Genomic DNA, 23,356 nt, shown 5'->3' with positions numbered 1-23,356 from the left:
ATGAATATTACCCAGATTTTAAAGCAGTTTTTAATTATATATATTGTTAGAATTATATTATATATCATGAATAAACAGCGTTCAAAGTGGACACTTGGAGACTGTTTCAAATCACATCCTTCTTCCTCATTCACTATTCCCTACATGAGTTTACTAATATAGTCCACCTGACAGAGAGAATGAACACTAATGAATTTTCCATGATTTTCTAATTTTTTTCAGATGTACTTATATATATATAGAGAGAGAGAGAGAGAGAGAATCTAACATTTTAGATGTGATTCACTACATGCATGTAATAAAAATCTTGAAATAGTCTTGAAATAATTGCAGAAAAAAGCTAAAAAGAAAAATAATTAAGCTGTCATTTCTATAAAAAATGTATATATAAATATAAAGTCAAAAGGTAATCTAATAATGTGGTTTAAGTTTAAATGTTAGAAAAATAAATGCATTTTAAGCATTTAGATGTTAGACGTTTAGAATATTAGATGTTTCTTTAGAATGACCCCTATGTGTAAATTGCTATGCACTTTAGTTTTTATTTCAGTAGTGGTTGTTAATTAGGGTGGTCATATGGGACACGGATTTTAATATTGCCTAAAATACCCAGGTTTTGGCTGTTTGCTCTGTGCAGGTCGATCGCTGTGTGACATGCATGAGAGCTAGAGAGCAGAGCAGACGGCTCCTTAAAGCCTCATGCTCTCGAATCGCTCTCGCACCTATTTTGGTGTCTTTGTTTGATCGGTGCACTGCAAGGCTTCGAGTCCAACTAACGAACAAACATTGCTTCGGTCGTTCCTATAGATCTGGCCTTCTCACGCGCAGCCCCACGATTCGACGATTATGTCCAATACCTGCATGTTATTGGTCAAACTGCTTTGGGTGTTTTAGGGAATATTAAAATCCTGACAGAACGTCTCCCATATGAACGTCGCGCATGGACACCCTACTTACAGTTGCTGGTCATATAATTAAAATATCATCAAAAAGTAGATTTATTTCACTAATTCCATTCAAAAAGTGAAACTTGTATATTATATTCATTCATTACACACAGACTGATATATTTCGAAAAATGTTTATTTCTTTTAATTTTGATGATTATAACTGACAACTAAGGAAAATTCCAAAATCAGTATCTCAGAAAATTAGAATATTATTTAAGACCAATACAAAGAAAGGATTTTAGAAAACCACTCAGCAGCAGTCCAGTCCTTTTTGAAGCGAGACTCTTCTGACGCGGTCTGTTGTTCAAGAGTGTCTTGACACAAGGAATGTGAAGCTGAAACCCAGGTCTTGCATACGTCTGTGTGTAGTGGTTCTTGAAGCACTGACTCCAGCTGCAGTCCACTCTTTGTGAATCTCCCCCACATTTTTGAATGGGTTTTGTTTCACAATCCTCTCCAGGGTTCTTTTCTCCTCTCTATTAATGTGCTTGGACACAGAGCTCTGTGAACAGCCAGCCTCTTTTGCAATGACCTTTTGTGTCTTGCCCTCCTTGTACAAGGTGTCAATGTTCATCTTTTGGACAACTGTCAAGTCAGCAGTCTTCCCCATGATTGTGTATCCTACAGAACTAGACTGAGAGAACATTTAAAGGCTTTGCAGGTGTTTTGAGTTAATTAGCTGATTAGAGTGTGGCACCAGGTGTCTTAAATATTGAACCTTTTCACAATATTCAGATTTTCTGAGATACTGAATTTGGGATTTTCCTTAATTGTCAGTTATAAACATCAAAATTAAAAGAAATAAAAAATTGAAACATAACAGTTTGTATGTAATGAATGAATATAATATACAAGTTTCACTTTTTAAAATGGAATTAGTGAAATAAATCAACTTTTTGATTACATTCTAATTATATGACTAGCATATCTTTATATTGTGATTATAAAATGCAGCAGTGTATGAAAAGGACCTTTATTTTGATCGGGTGATATGACGTTATAAGACTGCGCCGGGCTCCTCCTGCGTCTTTTCTAGTTGGAAGAAAGGTTTATGTTTTAGACTTCTAGCGTGTTTACATTCCTGTAAACCCCTAATTATACAGTATCTTAATATTGTGATTATAAAATGCAGCAGCGTATGAAAAGGACCTTTATTTTGATCTGGTAATATGACGTCATAAGGCTGCGCCGGGCTCCTCCAGCATCCTTTATAGTTGGGAGAAAGGTTTATGTTTTAGACTTCTAACGTGCTTAAATCGATGTAAACCATCTATATTGTAGTATGTACAAGGCAATTTAATGACACTGTAATTTTTACACGTTGGTAACAGAAGAAGGTGCGTATCTTTTCGACACTGCATCAAATCACTTCAAATTAGCTTGGATTAAGTGTTTCTTTCTGTTAGTTATTTTGATCTCAATTCTGCCCAAGTGTGCGAACACAAAGCCCTCGTTCAGTGTAAAGATGTGGTTTGTTAAAGAGGAGACGGAAGACTTGAGGATCGCAGACTCTTTTAGAGTCAAACGTGAAGATACGGAGACACAAACAGGTTGGTTTCTATCATTTCATCTTCATTAAAATGTGTACTTCTACAAAAACGAACGATGTTTTTGAAATAAATGTCACTAGTGCTATATTTAAAGCCTTTTATTTTACATGGAGCAACACATTGTATCAAAAACCTTTACAGATTGTTTTTTCTTATTTCTTTTAATTTAGTAAGAAATCAAATAGTTGCTGGACAATAACCAGTAATTTGTATTCTATTATATTGTTCCTAATGACAGTTTTATGATTTATAGATGTTACCATTTTATGGTTTATTTAGAGAACGAGGAGTTCTGTCACAATATTTTCACTCCGCGTTGCATCTCGGGAAGGCTACGCTATCCGTTGCCATGGTTACCTCTCAACTGATTATCTTCTTTTTTTTTTTAAGCAATCGTTAATTCTTCATCGTATCGTTTGCTGGGAAGACAAGCTATTTCATCGCACTGCACGATCATTTTTCATCTCGTAGAGTTTTGTTTACAGTGTTTACCTGATTAGCGTGTAAACCGCTGCCTCTTCAGCTATCATCTGGTAGATTATACAAATAAAGTGTTTGTTCAACAGGCTGACAGTCCATCCATTTCTTTGTTGGAAACTTTTAAACTACAAAGTATAATTGTCATTAGGAATGCACAATATTGGATTTTGCCGATTTATCCGATATGATGATAATTTTGAACTAATTTTGGCCAGATGTCAAGACCGGTATATAATTATTTTTATACATTTATAATTATATTTTGGTTGTTTTTTAACAAGAACTTATTTGTCAGAATTAAATAAACAATAATAAAGTTATTTTATTATGACAGTACATTGAAGATTTGAAAATAAACTATATATTAATCACCGCATTTTTTTCTTCAGAAAGATGTAGTGGTAACCTTGACATTTTATGATTTAACACTTGTAAATGGTAATATAATAATAATTAAAAGTGTCATGTTTTTTTATTTTTTTTTTTCAAAATTTTTATTTTTTTTAATGTAAACTATAGATCTGACCTTTTAAATGAAAACATACTCATGATTTTATGGCATCAATTTACTGCTTTATCTAATCAGACACAGTCTAAATATTGTGTAGTTTACTTTAATGAGAAGTGGGCCGACAGCGCCCCCTACAGATTAGAACAATCATATCGATCATATACTCATCACGTCCGTCTATACGTGCTTTCACAGATTAAATACAGCGATCCAAAACAATGAATCTAATCATCATTCAGGCAAAACTTTGCTTCAAGAATCAGAGATTGTGGCTCACATTCAGAGAACCGTCACAAACTCGCTGTACTTTTATATTTATTTCAACAAATGACAAGCAAAACCAAATCCCTAGGAGCTTGTGAACCGTTTTGTAGAAGTTTAAAGAGCTGGTTTAATGCACTTAGACAGCTGATGCTAAACACATGCAGTTGAACCAGAATATTAACACAACATGTGTTAAAATGTTAAACGTAAAGTGTTCTTCTCTCTATAAAACCGTAATGTAGAAAGCGCTTCTGGATTAAGACAGTGATATTTAAAGTTAAAATGTTGGGCTCATCTCTTTTTCTGCACATATTATGCTTTATTAGCAGTGTTGGGCAGTAACACTTTTTTTTAGAAGCGGAGTAATTTAACATGTTATCATTTTCAAAATCGCAATTAAATGTGTCATGTGTCACGGGTTCAACAAATTAGATGCACAGCTGCACAGCTGCATCTCAATAAATTATAATGTTGTGGAAAAGTTAATTTTTTTCAGTTATTCAATCCAATAATGAAACTTGTGTAAACTTGTGGACACGTTAACTAGGGGTGTGCCGGTGATAAAATGTCAGGACACCTGGTTTCAGAATTGGTGATGACGGTTATGACGTGAGTCAAATGTGACGGTTCATAACATAACCGGCGGGGGGGCGGGGGGGTCTCGCCACCAAGCTAGTGGATCTGCCGTAGAATCAATTGGTTGTTCTTGGAGACAGCGGGTTAACTCCGTGTCAGCACGCGCTCTGATCGGTAAAGGGGCAGAGATTTCAGACCCTTGTCTGTTCTAGATGCAGCAAAGATATTTAATGCTAATGTATGAGGCATAGGCCTACGCTGAGTTTCATTATGATGAGATGCGCTCTAGTTCACAGTGAATGCGACGATTTACAAAACTTCATTAAGTGGTAAAAATCATGTCTTCCGATATATTGCGCATCTTATGATCCTATCTAAAAAATGAAAATAATTTTTGATAAAAAATATTTGTAAAAAATATTTTAATGACACGGTTTTGCCGGTTATAGAGTTCTAATGAAGGTGTTCAACTATAACCGCCGGTCTCACGCTTATATACGAACCGTCACACCCCTAATGTTAACAAGCATTATAACAGAAAGTTGAGTGGAAGGAAAAGTGTGGAGGAAAAAGATGCACAACCAACCGAGAGAACCACAGTCTTATGAGGATTGTCGAACAAAATTGATTGAAGAATTTTAGTGAACTTCACAAGGAATGGACTTAGGCTGGGGTCAAGGAATTTGGCTACAGTTGTCATATTCCTCTTGTTAAGCCACTCAAGAACCACAGACAACGTCAGAGGCATCTCACCCGGGCTAAGGAGAAGAAGAACTGGACTGTTGACCTGTGGTCCACAGTCCTCTTCTCTGAAGTAGCATATCAGACCCAAAGCAGACAAATTATAGATTCGATCAGGACCGTGGTTGAATCATGAGGAACCGAATTCCACAGAAAGGCAACAGGATGTTGTAAATCAACTCCTAGCACCACAGTCTGAAGAAAGATAACCAACCAACTCTTTGACCTTGTTCTTTTACTTTAGTTTCTTTTCTTTTCCATTTGAGAGTTTTGTGTTCTGAGTTAAGTGAAAGTGAAGTGACCCATACTCAGAATTTGTGCTCTGCATTTAACCCATCCAAAGTGCACACACACAGAGCAGTGAACACACACACACACACACACACACACACACACACAGAACAGTGGGCATCATTTATGCTTGGGAGCAGTTGGGGGTTCGATGCCTTGCTCAAGGGCACCTAAGTCGTGGTATTGAAGGTGGAGAGAGAATTGTACATGCACCCCCCCCCCCACCCACAATTCCTGCTGGCCCGGGACTCAAACTCACAACCTTTCGATTGAGAGTCCGACTCTCTAACCATTAGGCCACGACTTAAGTTTTGTAATGCCGTGTCTCTAGTCTAACCTCGACTGCCTGTTCAACTTCAACCAGTCCACAACTCCGCATTGTCAGCCAACGCCCAACCACAGGCTTCTCAACAGGTCACTTCAACGACTACTGAACTTCCAGCCAATCAGCAACTTCGGGAAACCCCTTTTTCAACGACAACAAAGGGAACCCCCTTTACACAGGAGACGCAAGTAACTGCTCCAGACTCACATCTGTATTTGTGTATCTAATATAACTTTAACCTCATTGAGGAACTTAATGAATGGGTTAATTAAGTAATTGATGGTTGTTCACGTCTATGCAATTTCATGTATTGCTGTAAACTTGGGATTTCACATTTTTTTATTCTCTTAAACTCGTTCTTTCCTAACTTTCTCTCTTCCTGTAACTTAATGTGTGAGTGCATGTGCTTTATGTGTTAGATTAGTTTATATGTCTTAGATTTATCTGATAAAGCCTTATTCATATTGAAAAGAGAAGTATCTTGTTAAAGGGGGGGTGAAATGCTATTTCATGCATACTGAGTTTTTTACACTGTTAAAGAGTTGGATTCCCATGCTAAACATGGACAAAGTTTCAAAAATTAAGTTGTATGTTTGAAGGAGTATTTCTGTTCCAAAAATACTCCTTCCGGTTTGTCACAAGTTTGGGAAAGTTTTTTTCGAGTATGGCTCTGTGTGACGTTAGATGGAGCAGAATTTTCTTATATGGGTCCTGAGGCACTTCTGCTGGAAGAGCGCGCTCCCGTATAGCAGAGCACTGAGAGCACAACAGACTTCACTGATCAGAGCGAGAGCGTCGCCAAATGTCACAAAAGGAGTGTGTTTTTGGTTGCCAGGGCAAGACAACCCTGCACAGATTACCAAAAGAGAAACAGCATTAAGGGACCAGTGGATGGAGTTTATTTTTACAGAGCATCAACGGAGTTGTGCAAGTGTTTGTGTTTGTTCCCTGCATTTCGAAGATGCTTGTTTTACAAACAAGGCCCAGTTTGACGCCGGATTTGCACATCGTTTATTTCTTAAGGATAATGCAATCCCAACGAAAAAGGGTCACGATCGTGTGCTGGAACCGCAGGCGGTGAGTAAAACTGCTTCAAATATCTCTGTGTTGTTAACATAGCTATCAGCGCGTAAGCACATCAAGTAAACAACATGCGATGTTGGCATCAAACTGCACTTTCCACATGTACAGCTTAAAAAAAAAAGACGACATAAAGTGGAACTTAGTCATTTTCCAAAACCGCTAAGCAAATATATACAGCAGTGGTTCCCAACCTTTTTCAACTCGCGGCCCACACAACCAAACACATATGTTTGCGTGGCCCACTTCAAAAAAATTAACTGACCCCGCTATTGTTGGGTTAATAACTTAGTACTCAGAAGCCAGATTTTAAACTATATGTATTGAATAAACTAGGGCTGTGCGATATGGACAAAAAAAAAAAAAAAAAAACTATCGCGATAGTTTGATCAATTTTGCAATTGTGCTTTTACAGTCATAAATGCATTCAGGATTAATTTGAAACATATTTCCAAAAGAAAACCAATCAGAGTTTTATCAAAAAGTTGTAACATCTCTAGAACAGACATAGTGTGTATACAGTATGTGTATGCGGTCAGCAGTGAGAGCGCATAAATATAACGCGAAAGCACATTAAAATAATGCACGAGTGCAAATCTCTCTGTTCGCAGCAGATTTCCTTTGCTCTGTCACAAAACCGGTCGTGCTTGCTCAGAAACACGCTGCTTTGCGAGGAGAGAGTGTGCACACTTAAAACGTGTCTCCTCTCACTTAAACTGCATCCTGTTCACTAACAAATTCACTCTATGCTCATGTGTTAGACATGAATTATCGCACGTTTTTATTTCTAGCCTTTTACCGCTGTGAGATCGCTCTGATCCGTCAACATTGGCTCAGAAAAAAGGCGCATCACAGACAGTGTGTGAACCTGGAGTTAGGCATATGCGCACGCTCAAATCGTGATTTTAGGACGTTTTCTTTTAATCTCACAGCCCTAGAATGGACTGGAAATGAACAGAAAATAATTGGCGGCCCACCTGCAATACCACCACGGACCACAGGTTGAAAACCACTGATATACAGTTTCAGTACATACCACATAGAGAAGCCTTTGCTGATGCTGCTCTCGTTAAATTTCAGCCTCTGGATCTGTGTCACAGCTTCCAAACGCTCTCAACGCAAAAGCCTACTGGCGCTCGTGATTCTTTAGCTCCGCCCACACGTCACGCCTCCAGCAGCTCGTGTTTTTCCGGGAAAAATCGGTACAGACTATCTTTCTCTCATAAATATAATAAAAAATAAAGACTTTTTGGAGTTATGAAGGATGCAGTACTACTCTATAGGTACTCAAGATTAACAGGATATTGAGTGAAAACGAGCAGTTCACCCCCCCTTTAATGTCTTAAACTGACGTCCTTATTACTGTGCTAATTAATAGTGTTTTCACTATACTTTGGATATTAATATCCATTGCAGAGTTGATGTTATACGGGTCATTCAATGAATCGCTGGCCGTCTCAGTGATCGGCCGTAAAGACCCTTTTAAAATCTTAAATTATTACATTTGAGCTAAATTGACCTGTTTCCCTTACTCAGATGAGAAGTTTTGTATTTCGTTTGTAAATCAATGTCCTTGAGTCTGGAGGAAGGCTGGAGAAGCTCATAGCCCAAGCAGCTTGAAGTCCAGTGTTAAGTTTCCACAGTCTGTGATGATTTGGAGTGCAATGTCATCTGCTGGTATTGGTCCATTGTGTTTTTTGAAAATCAAAGTCACTTCACCCGTTTCAATAAATTTTTGAGCACTTCATGCTTTCTTCTGCTGACCAGCTTTTTGAAGATGCTGATTTAATTTTCCAGTAGAATTTGGCAGCCCCTACCAGGTATTGAGTACATGTAAAGTAAATGAACATACCTTCCAGAAGGCCAACAGTTCTCTTAAAAAAATAACTTTTTATTGGTCTTACGAAGTATTCTAATTTGTTGAATTGGTGGGTTTTTTTGTTAAATGTGAGCCAAAATCATCACAATTAAAAGAACCAAAGACTTAAACTACTTCAGTCTATGTTCACTGAATTTATTTAATACACGAGTTTCACAATTTGAGTTGGGGGGGGGGGGGGGGGGGTGAAATGCTCATTTTCACTCAATATCCTGTTAATCTTGAGTACCTATAGAGTAGTACTGCATCCTTCATAACACCAAAAAGTCTTCAGTTTTATTATATTTATAAGAGAAAGATAGTCTGTACCGATTTTTCCCGGAAAAACACAACCGCCTGGAGGCGTGACGTGTGGGCGGAGCTAAAGAATCACGAGCGCCAGTAAGCTTTTGTGTTGAGAGCGTCTGGAAGCTGTGACATTACCGTGAGGAAAAAAACACATCCAAAACAAACCATGGCTAACAGTCAGATTCAGCCGTATATTTATGATCCAGAATCAGATCCAGAGGCTGAAATTGAACAAGAGCAGCAGCAGCAACGACTACAGCAGGACGTCTCTATGTAGTATGTATTGAAACTGTATATATTTATATAAGGAAATTCCGCTCCATCTAACGTCACACAGAGCCATACTCGAAAAAAAACTTTCAGAAACTTGTGACAAACCGGAAGGAGTATTTTTGGAACAGAAATACTCCTTCAAACGTACAACTTAATTTTTGAAACTTTGTTCATGTTTAGCATGGGAATCCAACTCTTTAACAGTGTAAAAAACTCAGTATGCATGAAATAGCATTTCACCTCCCCTTTAAATTACTGAAGTAAATAAACTTTTCCATGACATTCTAATTTATTAAGATGGACCCATACATGGTTATACGGAGAGCATATGTTTAGCAGTGAATTGTAAGTCAGGTCTGCTCTATGGACAGTGGAATTATTAGAGAATACAAACAAGAAAATTTTCTATAAATATGGTATTAAAAAAGTAAGATAAAAAAAGAATAAAATTCTTATAAAATAAAATGTGCAGGACACTATGCTGTAGAATAAATATTTGGTTGTACAGGGTATTTACATAGCAGCAATAGAGGTAGTAAAAAAGAAAAATATAGAAAATGTTGTGTGCTAGTGACAATTTCAGTATGTTAAGTATCTTATTGAAAATTAAGTGAGGTCATGTAGAGGTTAAGAGACTGAGTTTGAGTTTAGCAGCCTGATGACCTGAGGGAAGAAGCTCCTCCTAAGGCTCTCAGTTTTTTCCATCAAGCTATGATAGCACTTACCAGATGTCAGTATTGATATCCAGCAGAAAGGGGAGAGCAGACCCTGAGATACAGCACACAACTTTCCTCAGCTGTCGCAGATGTTACAGTCTTTGCCTGGCTTTTTCTGGTGAAGTCCGAGTCCGTTCCTCTGAGATGTTTACACCAAGGTACCTGAAGCTGCTCATCTTCTCCACAGTTGTCCCGCTGATCATAAGAGGAGTATAGGGCTGCTGCTGTCTCTTCCTGAAGTCCACAATCAGCTCTTTAGATTTGCTCACATTCAGAGAGAGACCGTTGTCCTGGCACCATGATGCTAGTTTCTCTACCTCATCCAAGTATGCAGCTTCACTGTTGTTGGAAATGAGGCCCAGAACCACAGTATCATCAGCAAATTTAATTACAGATGTGGAGCTGTGCAAAGACACGCAGTCATGTGTGTAGAGAGAGTAGAGCAGGGGACTCAGGACACAGCCCTGTGGTGCTCCTATGTTCAGGGTGATGGAGTTGGAGGTGAACTGGCCAACTTTCACCACTTCAGGTCTACCAGTGAGGAAATCAAGAATCCTATTGCAGAGTAAAGAATTCAGGGCGAGGTCCTTGAGTTTGAAGCTAGCTTGATGGGGACTATAGTATTGAAAGCTGAGCTATAGTCATAATAGTAGCCTTACATAGTTCCCATTGCTGCTGTCAATGTGCTTGAGGAAAGAGTGCAGGACATGAGAGATGGCTTTCTCAGTAGATCTGTTGGGGGGATAGGCAAACTGAAGAGGGTCCAAAGTATCAGGGATGGAGGAGCAAATGTTATTTTTTTATAAGTTTCTCAAAGACCTTTGAGAAAGACTGTTGAAGTGAGAGCAACTGGACGATAGTCATTAAGGCAAGTGGGGTTATTGTTCTTAGGTTCAGGGATGATGACTGATTTATTTAAAGGAGGTGGGAACCACCGAGGTAGCAAGGGACTCATAAAAAATAAATGTAAACAAACCAGCGAGCTCATCATCACAGGACCTCAGAACATGGCCAGAAATCCCATCAGGTCCTGCTGCTTTCCTGACGTTCCCTCTCTTTAGATCCCTCCGAACCTCGTCCTCGCTTCCTGACGTGCTAATCAACAGACTTGGGCTGCCTCGGTTGCATTGAAAGCGGCCATAGAAAGAGTTTAACTCATCAGCCAGCGACGGGTCTGCTCTCACAGCTGCAGAGGATTTGTTTCCAAAGGCACAGATGGTTTTTAGTCCTTACCACATGTGTTGGGAGTCATTGAACTGGAAATGTGACTCAATAAGTTCCCTATATCAGTCTTTGGCGGCTTTTACTGCCTGTCGGAGATCATATCACAATGTTTTGTACTCGCTCATGTTCCCCGGCAAGAGACCGGCGTTGTACGCAGCAGTGTGTTTGTTTACTGCTGCACAGATTGTTCTGTCCACCCACGGTTTCTGATCTGACAAGATCCATATAGTTATTGTATCCATGGCTTGTTCGGTTAGCATGTTTACAAAGCTTAATGCTACATCCGTGAACTCACTGATGTCAGAGGAACTCACTCGGAACATGTCCCAGTCTACGTCATCAAGAGCCTACTATAGCATGGCTTTAGAGTGGGTGGACCAACGCGTCACCACCCTCTTCACCGGGGAATCTTGAATGAGTCTTTGTTTATATTCCGGTGTGAGGAAATTGGCAGCATGGTCTGATTTGCCAAAAGCTGTAAGTGAGTGAGCTTTGTAGGCACTCTTAAATTGAGAGTAGCAATGATCCAGTGTATTCAGTCCTCTGGTTGGACAGGATACATGTTGATAAATGTTCTGCATAACCTGCCTGAGGTTGGCTTTTTTAAAATCCTCCATGGTGATAGAAGCAGCGTCAGGATGTTTGTTAATGTAACCACTGAGCATAAAGTGAAGCTTAGACAAAGCCAAGCTTGTGTCTGCCTGTGGTGGAATGTAGACAGCAGTAACGATGATCGATGAAAACTCTTGGGCAGATAGAATGGATGGCAAATAATGGATTAATGTTCCAGATGAGGCGAGCAAGAGCGCGACTGAGTGGAGATATTCTTGGGGTCACACCATTTCTTGTTGATCATTAAGGACACTCCACCACCTTTGGATTTACCTGCCTCGGCTGTTCTGTCCATCAGTAAAACTGAGAAGTTATCAGATGCCATTAGAGCATTGTCCGGGACAGAAGATTTGAGCCATGTTTCAGACAAACAAAGGATGTTACAGTCCCTAATGTCCTGTTGGAAATTTATCCTGGCTCTAAGATCATCACTTATTCTCCAGAGATTGGACATTGGCAAACCGAATGCTTGGCAGAGGAGGGCTTTGTGCTCTTTTTCTTAGTCCGTTGCGAATCCCAGTGCGTTTCCCACAGTGTTTCTTGATCCGTCCCCTCACGTGGTTATTCAAGTGGCCATTGTTCATCTCGGCGTTCTGGAGAATCTCAGATGGCCACGATGAGTTGGAGGATAAAGTGTCCTGAAACAGGTTAATGAAGTGGTGTCCAATGTCCAAAAGTGTTCTTTTGTAGAAAGTGACCAGTGCAGATGATATGCATGTAAAAAGAGAGAACAAAAGAAAGTACAAAAGTAAATAAAAACAAAATCTAAGCGGAGCGACCTGGACGTCATCCAAACTCAGTGGCGCCATCTTGCAATGTGTGATGTCAGATATATCTTGTTGATAATCGCCTCTAAAAACATTGATAATACTGTCTACCTAAGCCCCACCTCCACCCCGTCCCTGCTGTGATAACATTGCCAACATGAAACACACACCATGGTTAGTTTGGTCTCAATTACTGCCAAAAGTTTGGTTTTACTTTTCTTAGTTTGTGTGTAAACTAACAGAAAACTTGAGCTTTGCTGTTGCTAATAATTTTCTCTGGTGAACCAATCAATGGATCTGCTTCAGTTTTCCTGCCAGCCAGTTACAGGAGTAAGATGCTGTCATCTTCCTCCTTAATAGGTGTCTTTCACACTTGGTTAGGACTAGGAGCACAGCGAGAGTCATGTATTTTGACTTATGAAGTGCTTTTAATACTGTCCAACCTGCGCTTCTGAGTGATCAGTTGTAGTTCATGGGGTGAACCATAGCCTTCCTACCTGGTTACTGGATTACCTCACAAAATGTAGTTTCATAACAAGGTTCGGGAGAAGCACGTCAGATACTTAACCTAATTAGCACAGGTGGAACCACTCAAGATAATCAACCTTATAAATACAGGGTATAAATACAGCTGAATCAGCCTACCTGTCTCCATTGACGGTTTATCAGCGTGCTGGTTCGCTTCGTCTGTCACCTTACCACGGACCCATTTTTCGTACTAACGAAGAAAGCTTCACCGGGGATTTATAAGACCTGCTGCTTTGCCGGACCCGCAATCTTTCCTACCCAGTCAAACACGGCCATTGAGCAGCATTAAGCATCATCGCGACAGCTGCTCTCCTCGTCAAGCCACAAGTCGTGACAACCGTGCAAGCTCCGAGCTCGCCTCACTCGACACAATGATCATGCCGCCCGAGACCGAGCTCTCCTCGAGCTGGAATCCAACCAGCCTGGGCCGCACCCAAGTTCTCACCGCAGCAAGCCTCTCACTTCCCGTCGCGGCTCAGCCTTTCACACCGGCGTTCCGGCCGAGTTGCAGTTTGATGCCGCTTCTTCTAGCGGCGCAGACCGCGCGATGTTAACCAACACATTTTCAGGCGAAAAATCTAAAAGCAGGTTCTTCTTCATTGGATTTTACGGCAGTTGGCATCCAAAGTGTTGCATCTTGAAACAGGTTAGCGGCTAAAGTTTGTCAAATGACGTCATGACGCAGTTCCGTCTTCTACTAGTGTTTTGTGGTGGTTTTTGGCAAACCGTCGGCTAAATGCTTAATTCAATTAAATTTTTTTATTTCCATGCAATTTTTTGGCAGGACCAAATTATTTGGGGACTTATTATTTAGTGATCACTCAAAATTCATCTACAACGCATCTGCCCTCGTGTTTTGACGCAGGATAGCAAGTGGGAGTAAAATTACTGTTGCCTTTTCAGGACCGTAATATGAAAAACAGGCAAGTAAATATCTTTAGAAACCACTTAGAAGCGAATAGCACATGACTGCTATTAACCCATTTGCTTGCAAGCATCACCTACGGCCCCAGTTTATTATCGTTTCACTTCAACAGCACGTTAAACTTCACTCTGACTTGATCTGGATAAACCGTGCATGACTGGTACGTTACTGCTATAATCATGTCTTCAGGTACAATGTCTTGCAAGACTAAACATGCTTCATCGTTTCCAAAACCCTCTTTTTCCACAGTCCATACAACAATGTGAAAACAGCCTTCCAAACGTATCCGCCCTGGAGACCGCCTAAGAGCCCGGAGGCCAAATGAGAGGAAAGATGCTTTTCCAACAGTAACATAATAATGTGGACAAGGCTTGAGGAATTGTCAAATCAGGCAAACAATTGCTAAGCTGGTAACACAGTAGGCTACCCATTAATTTTTTGCTTGCCCCATCAAATGTTACTAACCCTTTTTACTCTTCCCGCATCCAATATCTACAGCAGCCGAAAGCAAGTAGCCTTTCCTGTACCTCCTCACTGCCGCAGCAGTCGCATAGTGAGAAAATCTCCCGGTCAAGCTCTCATTTTCTCCTTTCCTGTTTTCTCTTTCTGTCCAGCAAGCATTTGGTCTCACAGCGGACTCAGTGAGAACTTTCCCGGTAGAGTACTTACATTTTCTCTTTCGTCCAGTGATCATTGGGTCTCACAGCAGACGCAGTGTGAGAAAACCTCCCGGTCAAGCTCTCATTTCCCTCTTTCCTGTTTGCTCTTTCCGTCCAGCGAACATTTGGTCTCACAGCGGACGCAGTATGAGAAAATCTCCCGGTCAAGCTCTCATTTTCCCTCTTTTCCATTTTGTATTTCTGTCCAGCGAGCATTTGGTCTCACAGCGGACACAGCGAGAACTTTCCTGGTAGAGCACTTACGTTTTCTCTTTCTCTTTTCTTCTCTTTCGTCCAGCGAGCATTGGGTCTCACAGTGGACGCAGTATGAGAAAATCTCCCGGTCAAGCTCTCATTTTCCCTCTTTTCCATTTTGTATTTCTGTCCAGCGAGCATTTGGTCTCACAGCGGACACAGCGAGAACTTTCCTGGTAGAGCACTTACGTTTTCTCTTTCGTCCAGCGAGCATTGGGTCTCACAACGGACGCAGTGTGAGGAAAATCTCCCGGTCAAGCTCTCATTTTCTCTCTTTCCTGTTTTCTCTTTCTGTCCAGCGAGCATTTGGTCTCACAGCGGACGCAGCGAGAACTTTCCCAGTAGAGCACTTACCTTTTCTCTTCCGTCCAGCGAGCATTGGAGATGCCAGCCCGCCAAACGCGGCACTCATTTGGGGGGGGGGGGGGGGGGGGGGTCTTTAGTTCGGCGGCTGTCCTCTGCTCTTTAGCTTTTTGGGGGGTACTCTAGGTTCGGGCCATTCCCGAGCTCGGAGCCCCTTCCCCGGACAGCACACCAAATATGAATTATAATACTTCAGTTAATTATATGTAAGTGTGAACTCGTGAAATGTAGTTTCATAACAAGGTTCGGGAGAAGCACGTCAGATACTTAACCTAATTAGCACAGGTGGAACCACTCAAGATAATCAACCTTAGGGTATAAATACAGCTGAATCAGCCTACCTGTGTCCATTGACGGTTTATCAGCATCCCCCTTCCGCCCCATCTCCTCCACTAGAGTTCATTTTACACTTTTATATACAGGGGGGTACTCTAGGTTCGGGCCATTCCCGAGCTCGGAGCCCCTTCCCCGGACAGCACGCCAAATACGCATTATAATACTTCAGTTAATTATATGTAAGTGTGAACTCGTGAACCGACCATAGTACATGAGGGCTCGTGACTATTACCCCTCTTTCACACCGCAAGTGTGAGCAGCGCATATTTTTTTCGGCATCCATGTTAATCAATGAGTGCATTCACACCGGGACCAGGAGCAGCGTGTGAGCGTCAAGCAGGAGCGTCGTGTGAACAGCGTTTCGGCGCGCGGTCTATTTTTGCTGTGCTGCTCACGCTCAATTAAAGTGAAAGCACACTTTTGATGGACAAAATAAATGTGATTTAACACAAAACCTGCTCAAAATGCACAGAATAAGCATGTCAAGAGTTTTAACAACAATACCAATGTCTAGTGTTTTAACAATTATGCCAGAATAGGAAATTAAGTATAACAAATATGTATTTACCCATTTAAACTTTTTAATTAATCGTTCTGGGTGAAAGTATGGTGTATTGTTATAAAAACAAATGTTGAAAGAATTATACCCATTGTTTGAAATGGTTATACTGTCTGCCGAACACGCTTTGCAGCCGCTGCTGTGACGCTGTACTTATACGCTTCCACTGTGAATACTTGCAAGAGTCTGCTGCTGCAGTGACGATGTAGTTGCGCGGACACGCTGCTCGCGCACTGCTCATGTTTGCGGTGTGAAAGAGGGGTTAGTCTGACATGGTACTTTGCAACATGGGAGCTCCACAGGGAATGGTTTTGGCTCCATTCCTTTTCCTGTCTATACTGCAGACTACATGTTCAGCTCAGCAACTTGTCACCTGCAGAAGTTCTCTAATGACTCTGCCATCGTCGGCTTGATCACGGATGATGATGACAGGGAGTACAGAAAACTGATCCTGGACTTTGTGGACTGCTATCAACAGAACTGATCATCATGAACAACAACCAGTACTTCACAGATAATACAGATGCATTTTATTAGAAGGGACATCTATGGATTGGTCTGCTGGTGCGGCAACATTCCCACCCACTTTATGAAACAGTTTCATCTCTGAGAAGCTCCTTTAGTGACAGACTGTTACATCCTAAATGTCTGAAGGAGCGATACCGAAGGTATTTTCTCCCTACTGCTATTAGACTTTACAATCAGTGCTGCTCCCAGTGAACAAGTTTACCATAATAATACATTTGTCAATTACTATAATACCAGTGTTAATTTCGTTGACTAAATATTTTCGTCATTATTTTCGTCACGAATATATTTTTGCGGACGAAAACGAAACGAAAACTAAAAAAGAAGGCACTGATGGAGACTAAAACTATGACTAAATTGATTGACATTATCGTCAACGAATAAAGGACGAGACAAAAATAGACTGTGACGAAAATCAAATCAGCAGATGGGAGAGATGCGAGGAATGAACAAAAGAACCGGCAAAACAGAACAGACTGCATGAGAGAAGAGAACCAATCCGAGCCTGACTTATTGAGACGTGAAGCGAAGGTTTTCAGTTTTTAAATGAGCTCCCGGAAGTCGGCATTCGAAGAGGTGATGTCTAAAAGAGCGACAAAATGTCCACAGCTCACTTCACGTTTGACGACGAACAAAGCAAAACAAAGTGTAAAGCACGCGGAGTGCTCATTCGTGGCAACACAACCAATTTGAAAAGACATTTACAGACGAGCCACCTGGACATTTTCTCAAATGTAATTTCACAACGATGTTCTTTTGTTTATTGAGCTAAGCAAAATTGGAAGACTGCAGTGCATAGATGTTGTAGCATTAAATATTACGAACTGAAAAGTACTGTAAAATAGCCCCTTCTTCAAGTTAGATGAGAGCACAATACTAATACGTAATATTATGATACATACATTTGATTAATACTAATGTTTAGTATATTTTATAATGTTCTACTTGTTGACAATATCACAAATATTTCTATATTAGTCATGTGAAACATGAATGTTCACATCCTATCATTATACATACTAATCTAGCAATATTGTAGTATTTAAAACGTACAATATTACTAGACAAATGAATACCTTATAAAATCTTGTTACTTTTTTTATCCACCCAACTTATTAAATATTTACTTTAAATGTATGCACTTATTGTTCAGCTCAGCTGTAAGCTTTAAGGTCCTGGACCTAACTTTATTTTTCTTTTATTGATGGTGAATTGGCAGCTAGTTATTGTTTACATTATCATGACAGTGTTTGTTGCTGCATAAAAGCTTTTGAATCGAAATAAAGACACAGTTGTGTTGAAATAAAGTTGAATTTGTGTTTTATATATTTTGGTTAAGTTTGTTTCCTATACCAGCTGTAAAAAATTGTCTAGTAAATCTGTTATTAATTTTAGTCTTATTTTAGTCGACTAAAATACCAAGCAATTTTAGTCGACTAAAATAAGACTAAAATTAAAACAAATCAGATGACTAAAACTTGACTAAAACTAAAATGAATTATAGTCAAAAGACTAAGACTAAAACTAAATTAAAATTTCGTGTCAAAATTAACACTGTATAATACACATTGCTAGTATTGATTTTTTTTAAATTTTGCAATGATAAAAATTTACATTTTTTGCAATAGCAATTGTGAAACTGTGCAATTATAATTTTAAATCTAGTGCAATTTGTTTGTTTGACAGTAATTATTGTTATTGTTGTCATTTAACAGATATCTTTGAGTATTTGCTATATATACGCACTTTTCCTGCTGTAGCATGGAAATTTTCCCATTGTTGGATGAATAAAAGTTTGTCTTAAATTAAAAACATCTAGTTGAATATTGCACTGAAATGTGCGCTGAAGGAATTTGCATATTTGAATTATACCGGTCATGCTTGTGGTTTTTCATCATTATACAGTCTATTTAAATAAATATTCAGAAACACATGTAGTGCTGCTTTTTTCTGTTAAACTTTTATTAAACTGCAGATCAAAGTAGAATAGGCCTATACCCTGAATAAGGATAAATTATATTGGAACGCATCTCCAAAATAATCACATATACAGATGCACGTTGCCATTACAGTAGTCAGTCCTGAACAACAGGCAAATTAATTTTAAAGTGAGGTTACAAAAATGATTCAGTCAAGATCATTGAGGGATTTTCTTTTCTTTTGTTCTTTTACATTAATGACTGGCAGCAGTCCAGCTCAGTCCAGTGTTCACGTATATAAGAGGCGGCTTGCATGTGCTTCGTGTGTGTGAAAACAGAAAACCGTGCGCGTTCTTCATTCTTGCATGCAAAAGGACTGTATGGTGACTATGGGAATATGTAAAATATTTTTTTGCAACATACTAGGTTTATCATTGGTCATTTATTTACTGATAATGTCAATAATTCTCCTATACCTGACTGTTGACATCAATATCACGATACTTACGAGACATAGTCGATAAATAATAATATTGTCACATCGCCCATCCCTAGTGTGAGTAAAGCCATAAAGGCATTTACTGCCACCTACCACATCCTACCTACCCACATGACAGCTGAAATAAAATGTTTGCTAAATCTTTTTTAGCAATGTGCTGTTATTAGATTCTGCTAAATGTGCACCCTCTAGTACATGGTAGAACCAGGCCTGATTGGGTTACTCGCACCTGTGCGCTCAAGATTTTTTTTTTTTTTTTTTTACGTGTACAAAGTAATTTTCAAATGTGACAGTTTGATGTGCTTAAATCCTGACCAAAATTCTGGGACTGCTGTTTCTCTGAAAAACTGAATATAGACGACAATTCTTTATAAAGGCTGATTTTATCTAAAGGTAGGTGTGTTGGAGCAGGTGTCAAGGTGCTCCTTCAGGAGTTTGACACCCTTGTTTTATGTCCAACCAGTTATTCTGTGTCAGACTGTGTTTTTTAATAGGGATTTGATAACTGCCAGCTTGAAATTATTTGGGATATGCTAATAATATTGAGAAGTGGTGTGCATGTTGATTTTTTTAATGCTTTATCCACATATATCTAAATGTTTTTATGTGTGTTGCTTTGTGCCATTAAACACATTAAACTTTATTTTTCTGCTTAGGGCTGAGGGTGCTGAAGGAGGAGGGTCAAGAACTGAATAAAAGGGAAATTGAGTATCAACATCATTCATTAATAACAGGAGAAAAATCTTTAAGTTGCTCACAGAACGAAAATACTTTGTCACGAAAAAGAGCTCAAACGACTAGTCCAACTAGTGGTCATTTCGATCAACATGGAAACCTTGATGTCAACATGAGAATTCACATAGGAGACAAGCCATTCTCCTGCCAGCAGTGTGGGAAGAGTTACACCTCAAAAGGAAGTCTCAAAGATCACATGAGAGTTCACACTGGAGAGAACCCTTTCACCTGCCAACATTGTGGAAAAAGTTTCATTCGAAAAGGAAACCTGACTGTCCACATGAAAATTCACACTAGAGAGAGCCCATTCACCTGCCAGCAGTGTGGGAAAAGTTTTGTTCAGAAAGGTAGTCTTAAATCCCACACAAGAGTTCACACTGGAGAGAGTCCTTTTATCTGTCAACAATGTGGAAAAAGTTTCACTCAAAAAGGAAACCTGAAAGTCCACATGAGAATTCACTCTAAAGAGACCCCATTCTCCTGCCAACAGTGTGGAAAAAGTTTCACTCAGAAAGGAAGTCTTAAAGATCACATGAAAATTCACACTGGAGAGAACCCTTTTACCTGCCAACATTGTGGAAAAAGTTTCATTCGAAAAGGAAACTTGAAAGTCCACTTGCGAGTGCACACTAGAGAGAGCCCATTCTCCTGCCAACAGTGTGGAAAAACTTTTACTCAGCAAACAAGTCTTAAAATCCACATAAGAATTCACACTGGAGAGAAGCCTTTCACATGCCCTCAATGTGGAAGGAGTTTTACACATAAAGGAACCCTTAATAACCATGTGACCACTCACACAGGAGAGAAGCCATTTGTATGTAGTCAGTGTGGAAAGTGTTTCCGATTTACGGTAACCCTTAAAGACCACATGAGGATTCACTCGAGAGAGATCCGTTTTGTATGCCATCAGTGTGGAAGGAGTTTCACAGACAGAAATGATCTTAAGAACCATGTAGTAACTCACATCGGAGAGAAGGCTTTTATGTGCCATTACTGTGGGAAGTCTTTCAAAAACCATGCAAACCTTGAGGTTCATTTAAGAATTCACACTGGAGAGAAGCCTTTCAGCTGCACTCAATGTGGAAAGAGTTTCACAGTTAAAGGAAACCTTGACATTCACACGAGGGTTCACACTAAAGAGAGGCCTTACAGGTGCCTTCGGTGTGAGAAGAGTTTCACATATCACACGGACCTGAAACGTCATTTGCTAACTCATTCTGGAGAGAAATTCCAGTGTTCTGAGTGTGACAAGGGGTTTCGAAAAATAAGCAATTACAGAAAACACTTGCATATGCATTCGGGAGGAAGACCATTTAATTGTGTTAAGAGTAAAAGAGAAATCCTAAAACTCTCATCACACTTAGATTTACATTTGAAAAGGCATGCATATGTGAGACTGTATTCTTGTTCTTTTTGTGGAAAAAGCTTTAAATGGCTCCGCAATTTAATATGCCACCAGAAGAGGCACATCTGTGTGAAATCAAAGCTGCGTTTACGTCGCAGATGACTGTGGCCCAAACTTGATTTTCTTATTATTTTTTAGTTTGTTTACATGACATTTAAAAAAAATGGTATAATACTTAAATCAGTATGTTGTAGTCGTGTCTACTACATTCATAGAGCATTCATTTATGACGCAATACATTTTACACTCCTCGACTTACAGATTATATAAAACTGTAAGATTGGATGGTGACTGATGGTGGACAGCCATTTTCAAGTTTCTCCACAGGTTGGATTGGATTTAAATATGGGCTCTGACTCTGTCACTCAAGGACATTCTCAGATTCATCCCTAAGCCACTCTTATATTGTCTTGTACCCACATGTGCAATGGCATTAAAGTAAAATCTAATCTAATCTATTGTCTTGGCTGTATTTAGGGTCATTGAAGTCTGAGTGCTCTGGGCAGGCCACATCTGTAAAAATCTCTGAAGTCAAGTGAAGTGAAGTGCAAGATCACATTTTCAGTATCAATCTGGAAGTTGGCTGCAAACTTGGAACTTGGTCCATTTCACATTAATTTGTAATTTGTTTCATCCACTGCCTACATGATAGCAAAACATGTCAGTCATTGTTGTGCATTCACATCAAATGTACATTAAAACCCCTTCTGAATATAGATTCAAAGTTGTTGTTCAAGATTTTTCTGAGCATTGGGTTTTTCACAATGTGGTGGGACTATCGACCGACATTGATATTTTATGTCCACCTGATAGCTCTGCAGGCTATTATAATCGTAAATGTTTTTACTCCGGCATCCTACAAAGTGTGTTAGACCATTGACTGAGGTTCTGGGAGATTAATCATAATCAGAATGAGCTTTATTGCCATGTATGTTTACACATACGAGGAATTTGTTTTCGTGACAGAAACTCTGCAGTGCAACAGAATGACAGTGACAGAAAAAAAATACAAATAAGTAGGTAAGGAATGACAATATACAAATTTACAATGAGGCCGGATGTGGTACTGTGGTCTGAAGAGGGAAAAAAGATCATTGTGGCGAGTGGGGCGGGGCCGAGAGGCGTGGGAACGAGGAGTGAGGCCAGGTGTAGTGATTGGAGATGAGCTACACCTGCGCCCCACCGCCAGTATCAAGTCCCACGTAGGAGATGGAAGGATATAAAACTGGAGTGACGACCGTGAAGGACGAGAGAGGACCAGGCCTGGGACATTATTTTATGTTTTGGCTTTTATTTGTGCGCGTCAGTCGCCGTGAGGGGCTGACGCGCTGTTTTGTGTTTATTTTGTTATTATTAAAATTATGTTTTGATTGTGCGCCGGTTCCCGCCTCCTTCTTCCCGACGACTATGGAGTTTTTATCGTTACAATCATCCTCATAGAACTTACAGTCCCATGGGAAGAGGGGTGTGAACAGGCCTTTGAAAGAAAGAGCACCAAATACCAAGACCTGCTGCATGACTGTAGGGGGAAAGGATGGCAGGCTTGGCTGTTCCTGATCAACCCCTCCTGGCCACTTAAGGTGAATGAAGGAGAGAACCATTTTCGGATGTATTTGTAATATAATAGCAGGTATTATTTTTAAAAAAAGCATTTATGTATGTACAGGTATATTATGAGCAAAATTTAAGTGTACACTAATTCTGTGTGTTAGATAAATAAGTGTATGTGTATATAATAGTGTGTTCCACAGTTATTATCAAGTGTTCATTAGATGGATTGCCTGAGGGAAGAAACTGGTCCTGTGTCTGGTCGTTTCTGGTGCTCAGAGCTCTGTAGCGTCGACCAGACGGCAACGGTTCAAAGAGGGAGTGTGCTGGATGTGAGGGGTCCAGAGTGATTTTACTGGTCCTTTTGCTCACTCTGGATAAGTACAGTTCTTGAATAGAAGGGAGGGTTGTACCAATGACTACCCTCTGTAGCCTTCTGAAGTTGAGCTGAACCAGACAAGTTATTCGGTTGTTAAGTGATGAAGTAAGAAGCGCTGTTTCCGGGTCCAAGCCTCAACTCACTTCACTTGAGAATACGACCTCAGCAGCCGTTTATGAGCACTGTTTATT

The 23,356-nt window shown here is 39.9% G+C and overlaps 1 protein-coding gene and 1 pseudogene across 2 annotated transcripts; both read left to right on the top strand.

Annotated features, from left to right (window-relative positions):
• The window catches only part of LOC127983832 (uncharacterized), a 329,002-nt pseudogene that overhangs the window by 138,694 nt on the left and 166,952 nt on the right, over window positions 1-23,356 (top strand).
• On the top strand, window positions 1,976-21,956 carry LOC127983825 (gastrula zinc finger protein XlCGF57.1-like). Of its 2 annotated transcripts, none has more exons than XM_052586178.1 (3): window positions 1,976-2,287; window positions 2,383-2,500; window positions 19,755-21,956. In XM_052586178.1, exons 2-3 carry the CDS (start codon window positions 2,416-2,418, stop codon window positions 21,338-21,340), a joined length of 1,671 nt encoding a protein of 556 aa, XP_052442138.1. In that variant the 5' UTR covers window positions 1,976-2,287; window positions 2,383-2,415; the 3' UTR covers window positions 21,341-21,956. The 2 variants fall into 2 exon arrangements, with proteins under 2 accessions (XP_052442138.1, XP_052442137.1); XM_052586177.1 differs by having other exon boundaries at window positions 2,357-2,500.

This window comes from Carassius gibelio, chromosome B20 (assembly GCF_023724105.1).
Source record: "Carassius gibelio isolate Cgi1373 ecotype wild population from Czech Republic chromosome B20, carGib1.2-hapl.c, whole genome shotgun sequence".
NCBI lineage: Eukaryota > Metazoa > Chordata > Actinopteri > Cypriniformes > Cyprinidae > Carassius > Carassius gibelio.
The sequence above is the reverse complement of the archived record's forward strand: the minus strand, read 5'-3'. Positions and strand labels throughout refer to the sequence as shown.

Coding starts and splice junctions, on each gene's coding strand:
- LOC127983825 (XM_052586178.1), top strand. CDS start 2,416: ATGTGGTTTGTTAAAGAGGAGACGGAAGACTTGAGGATCGCAGACTCT. Junction 2,501..19,754: donor AGATACGGAGACACAAACAG/GTTGGTTTCTAT, acceptor TTTTCTGCTTAG/GGCTGAGGGTGCTGAAGGAG.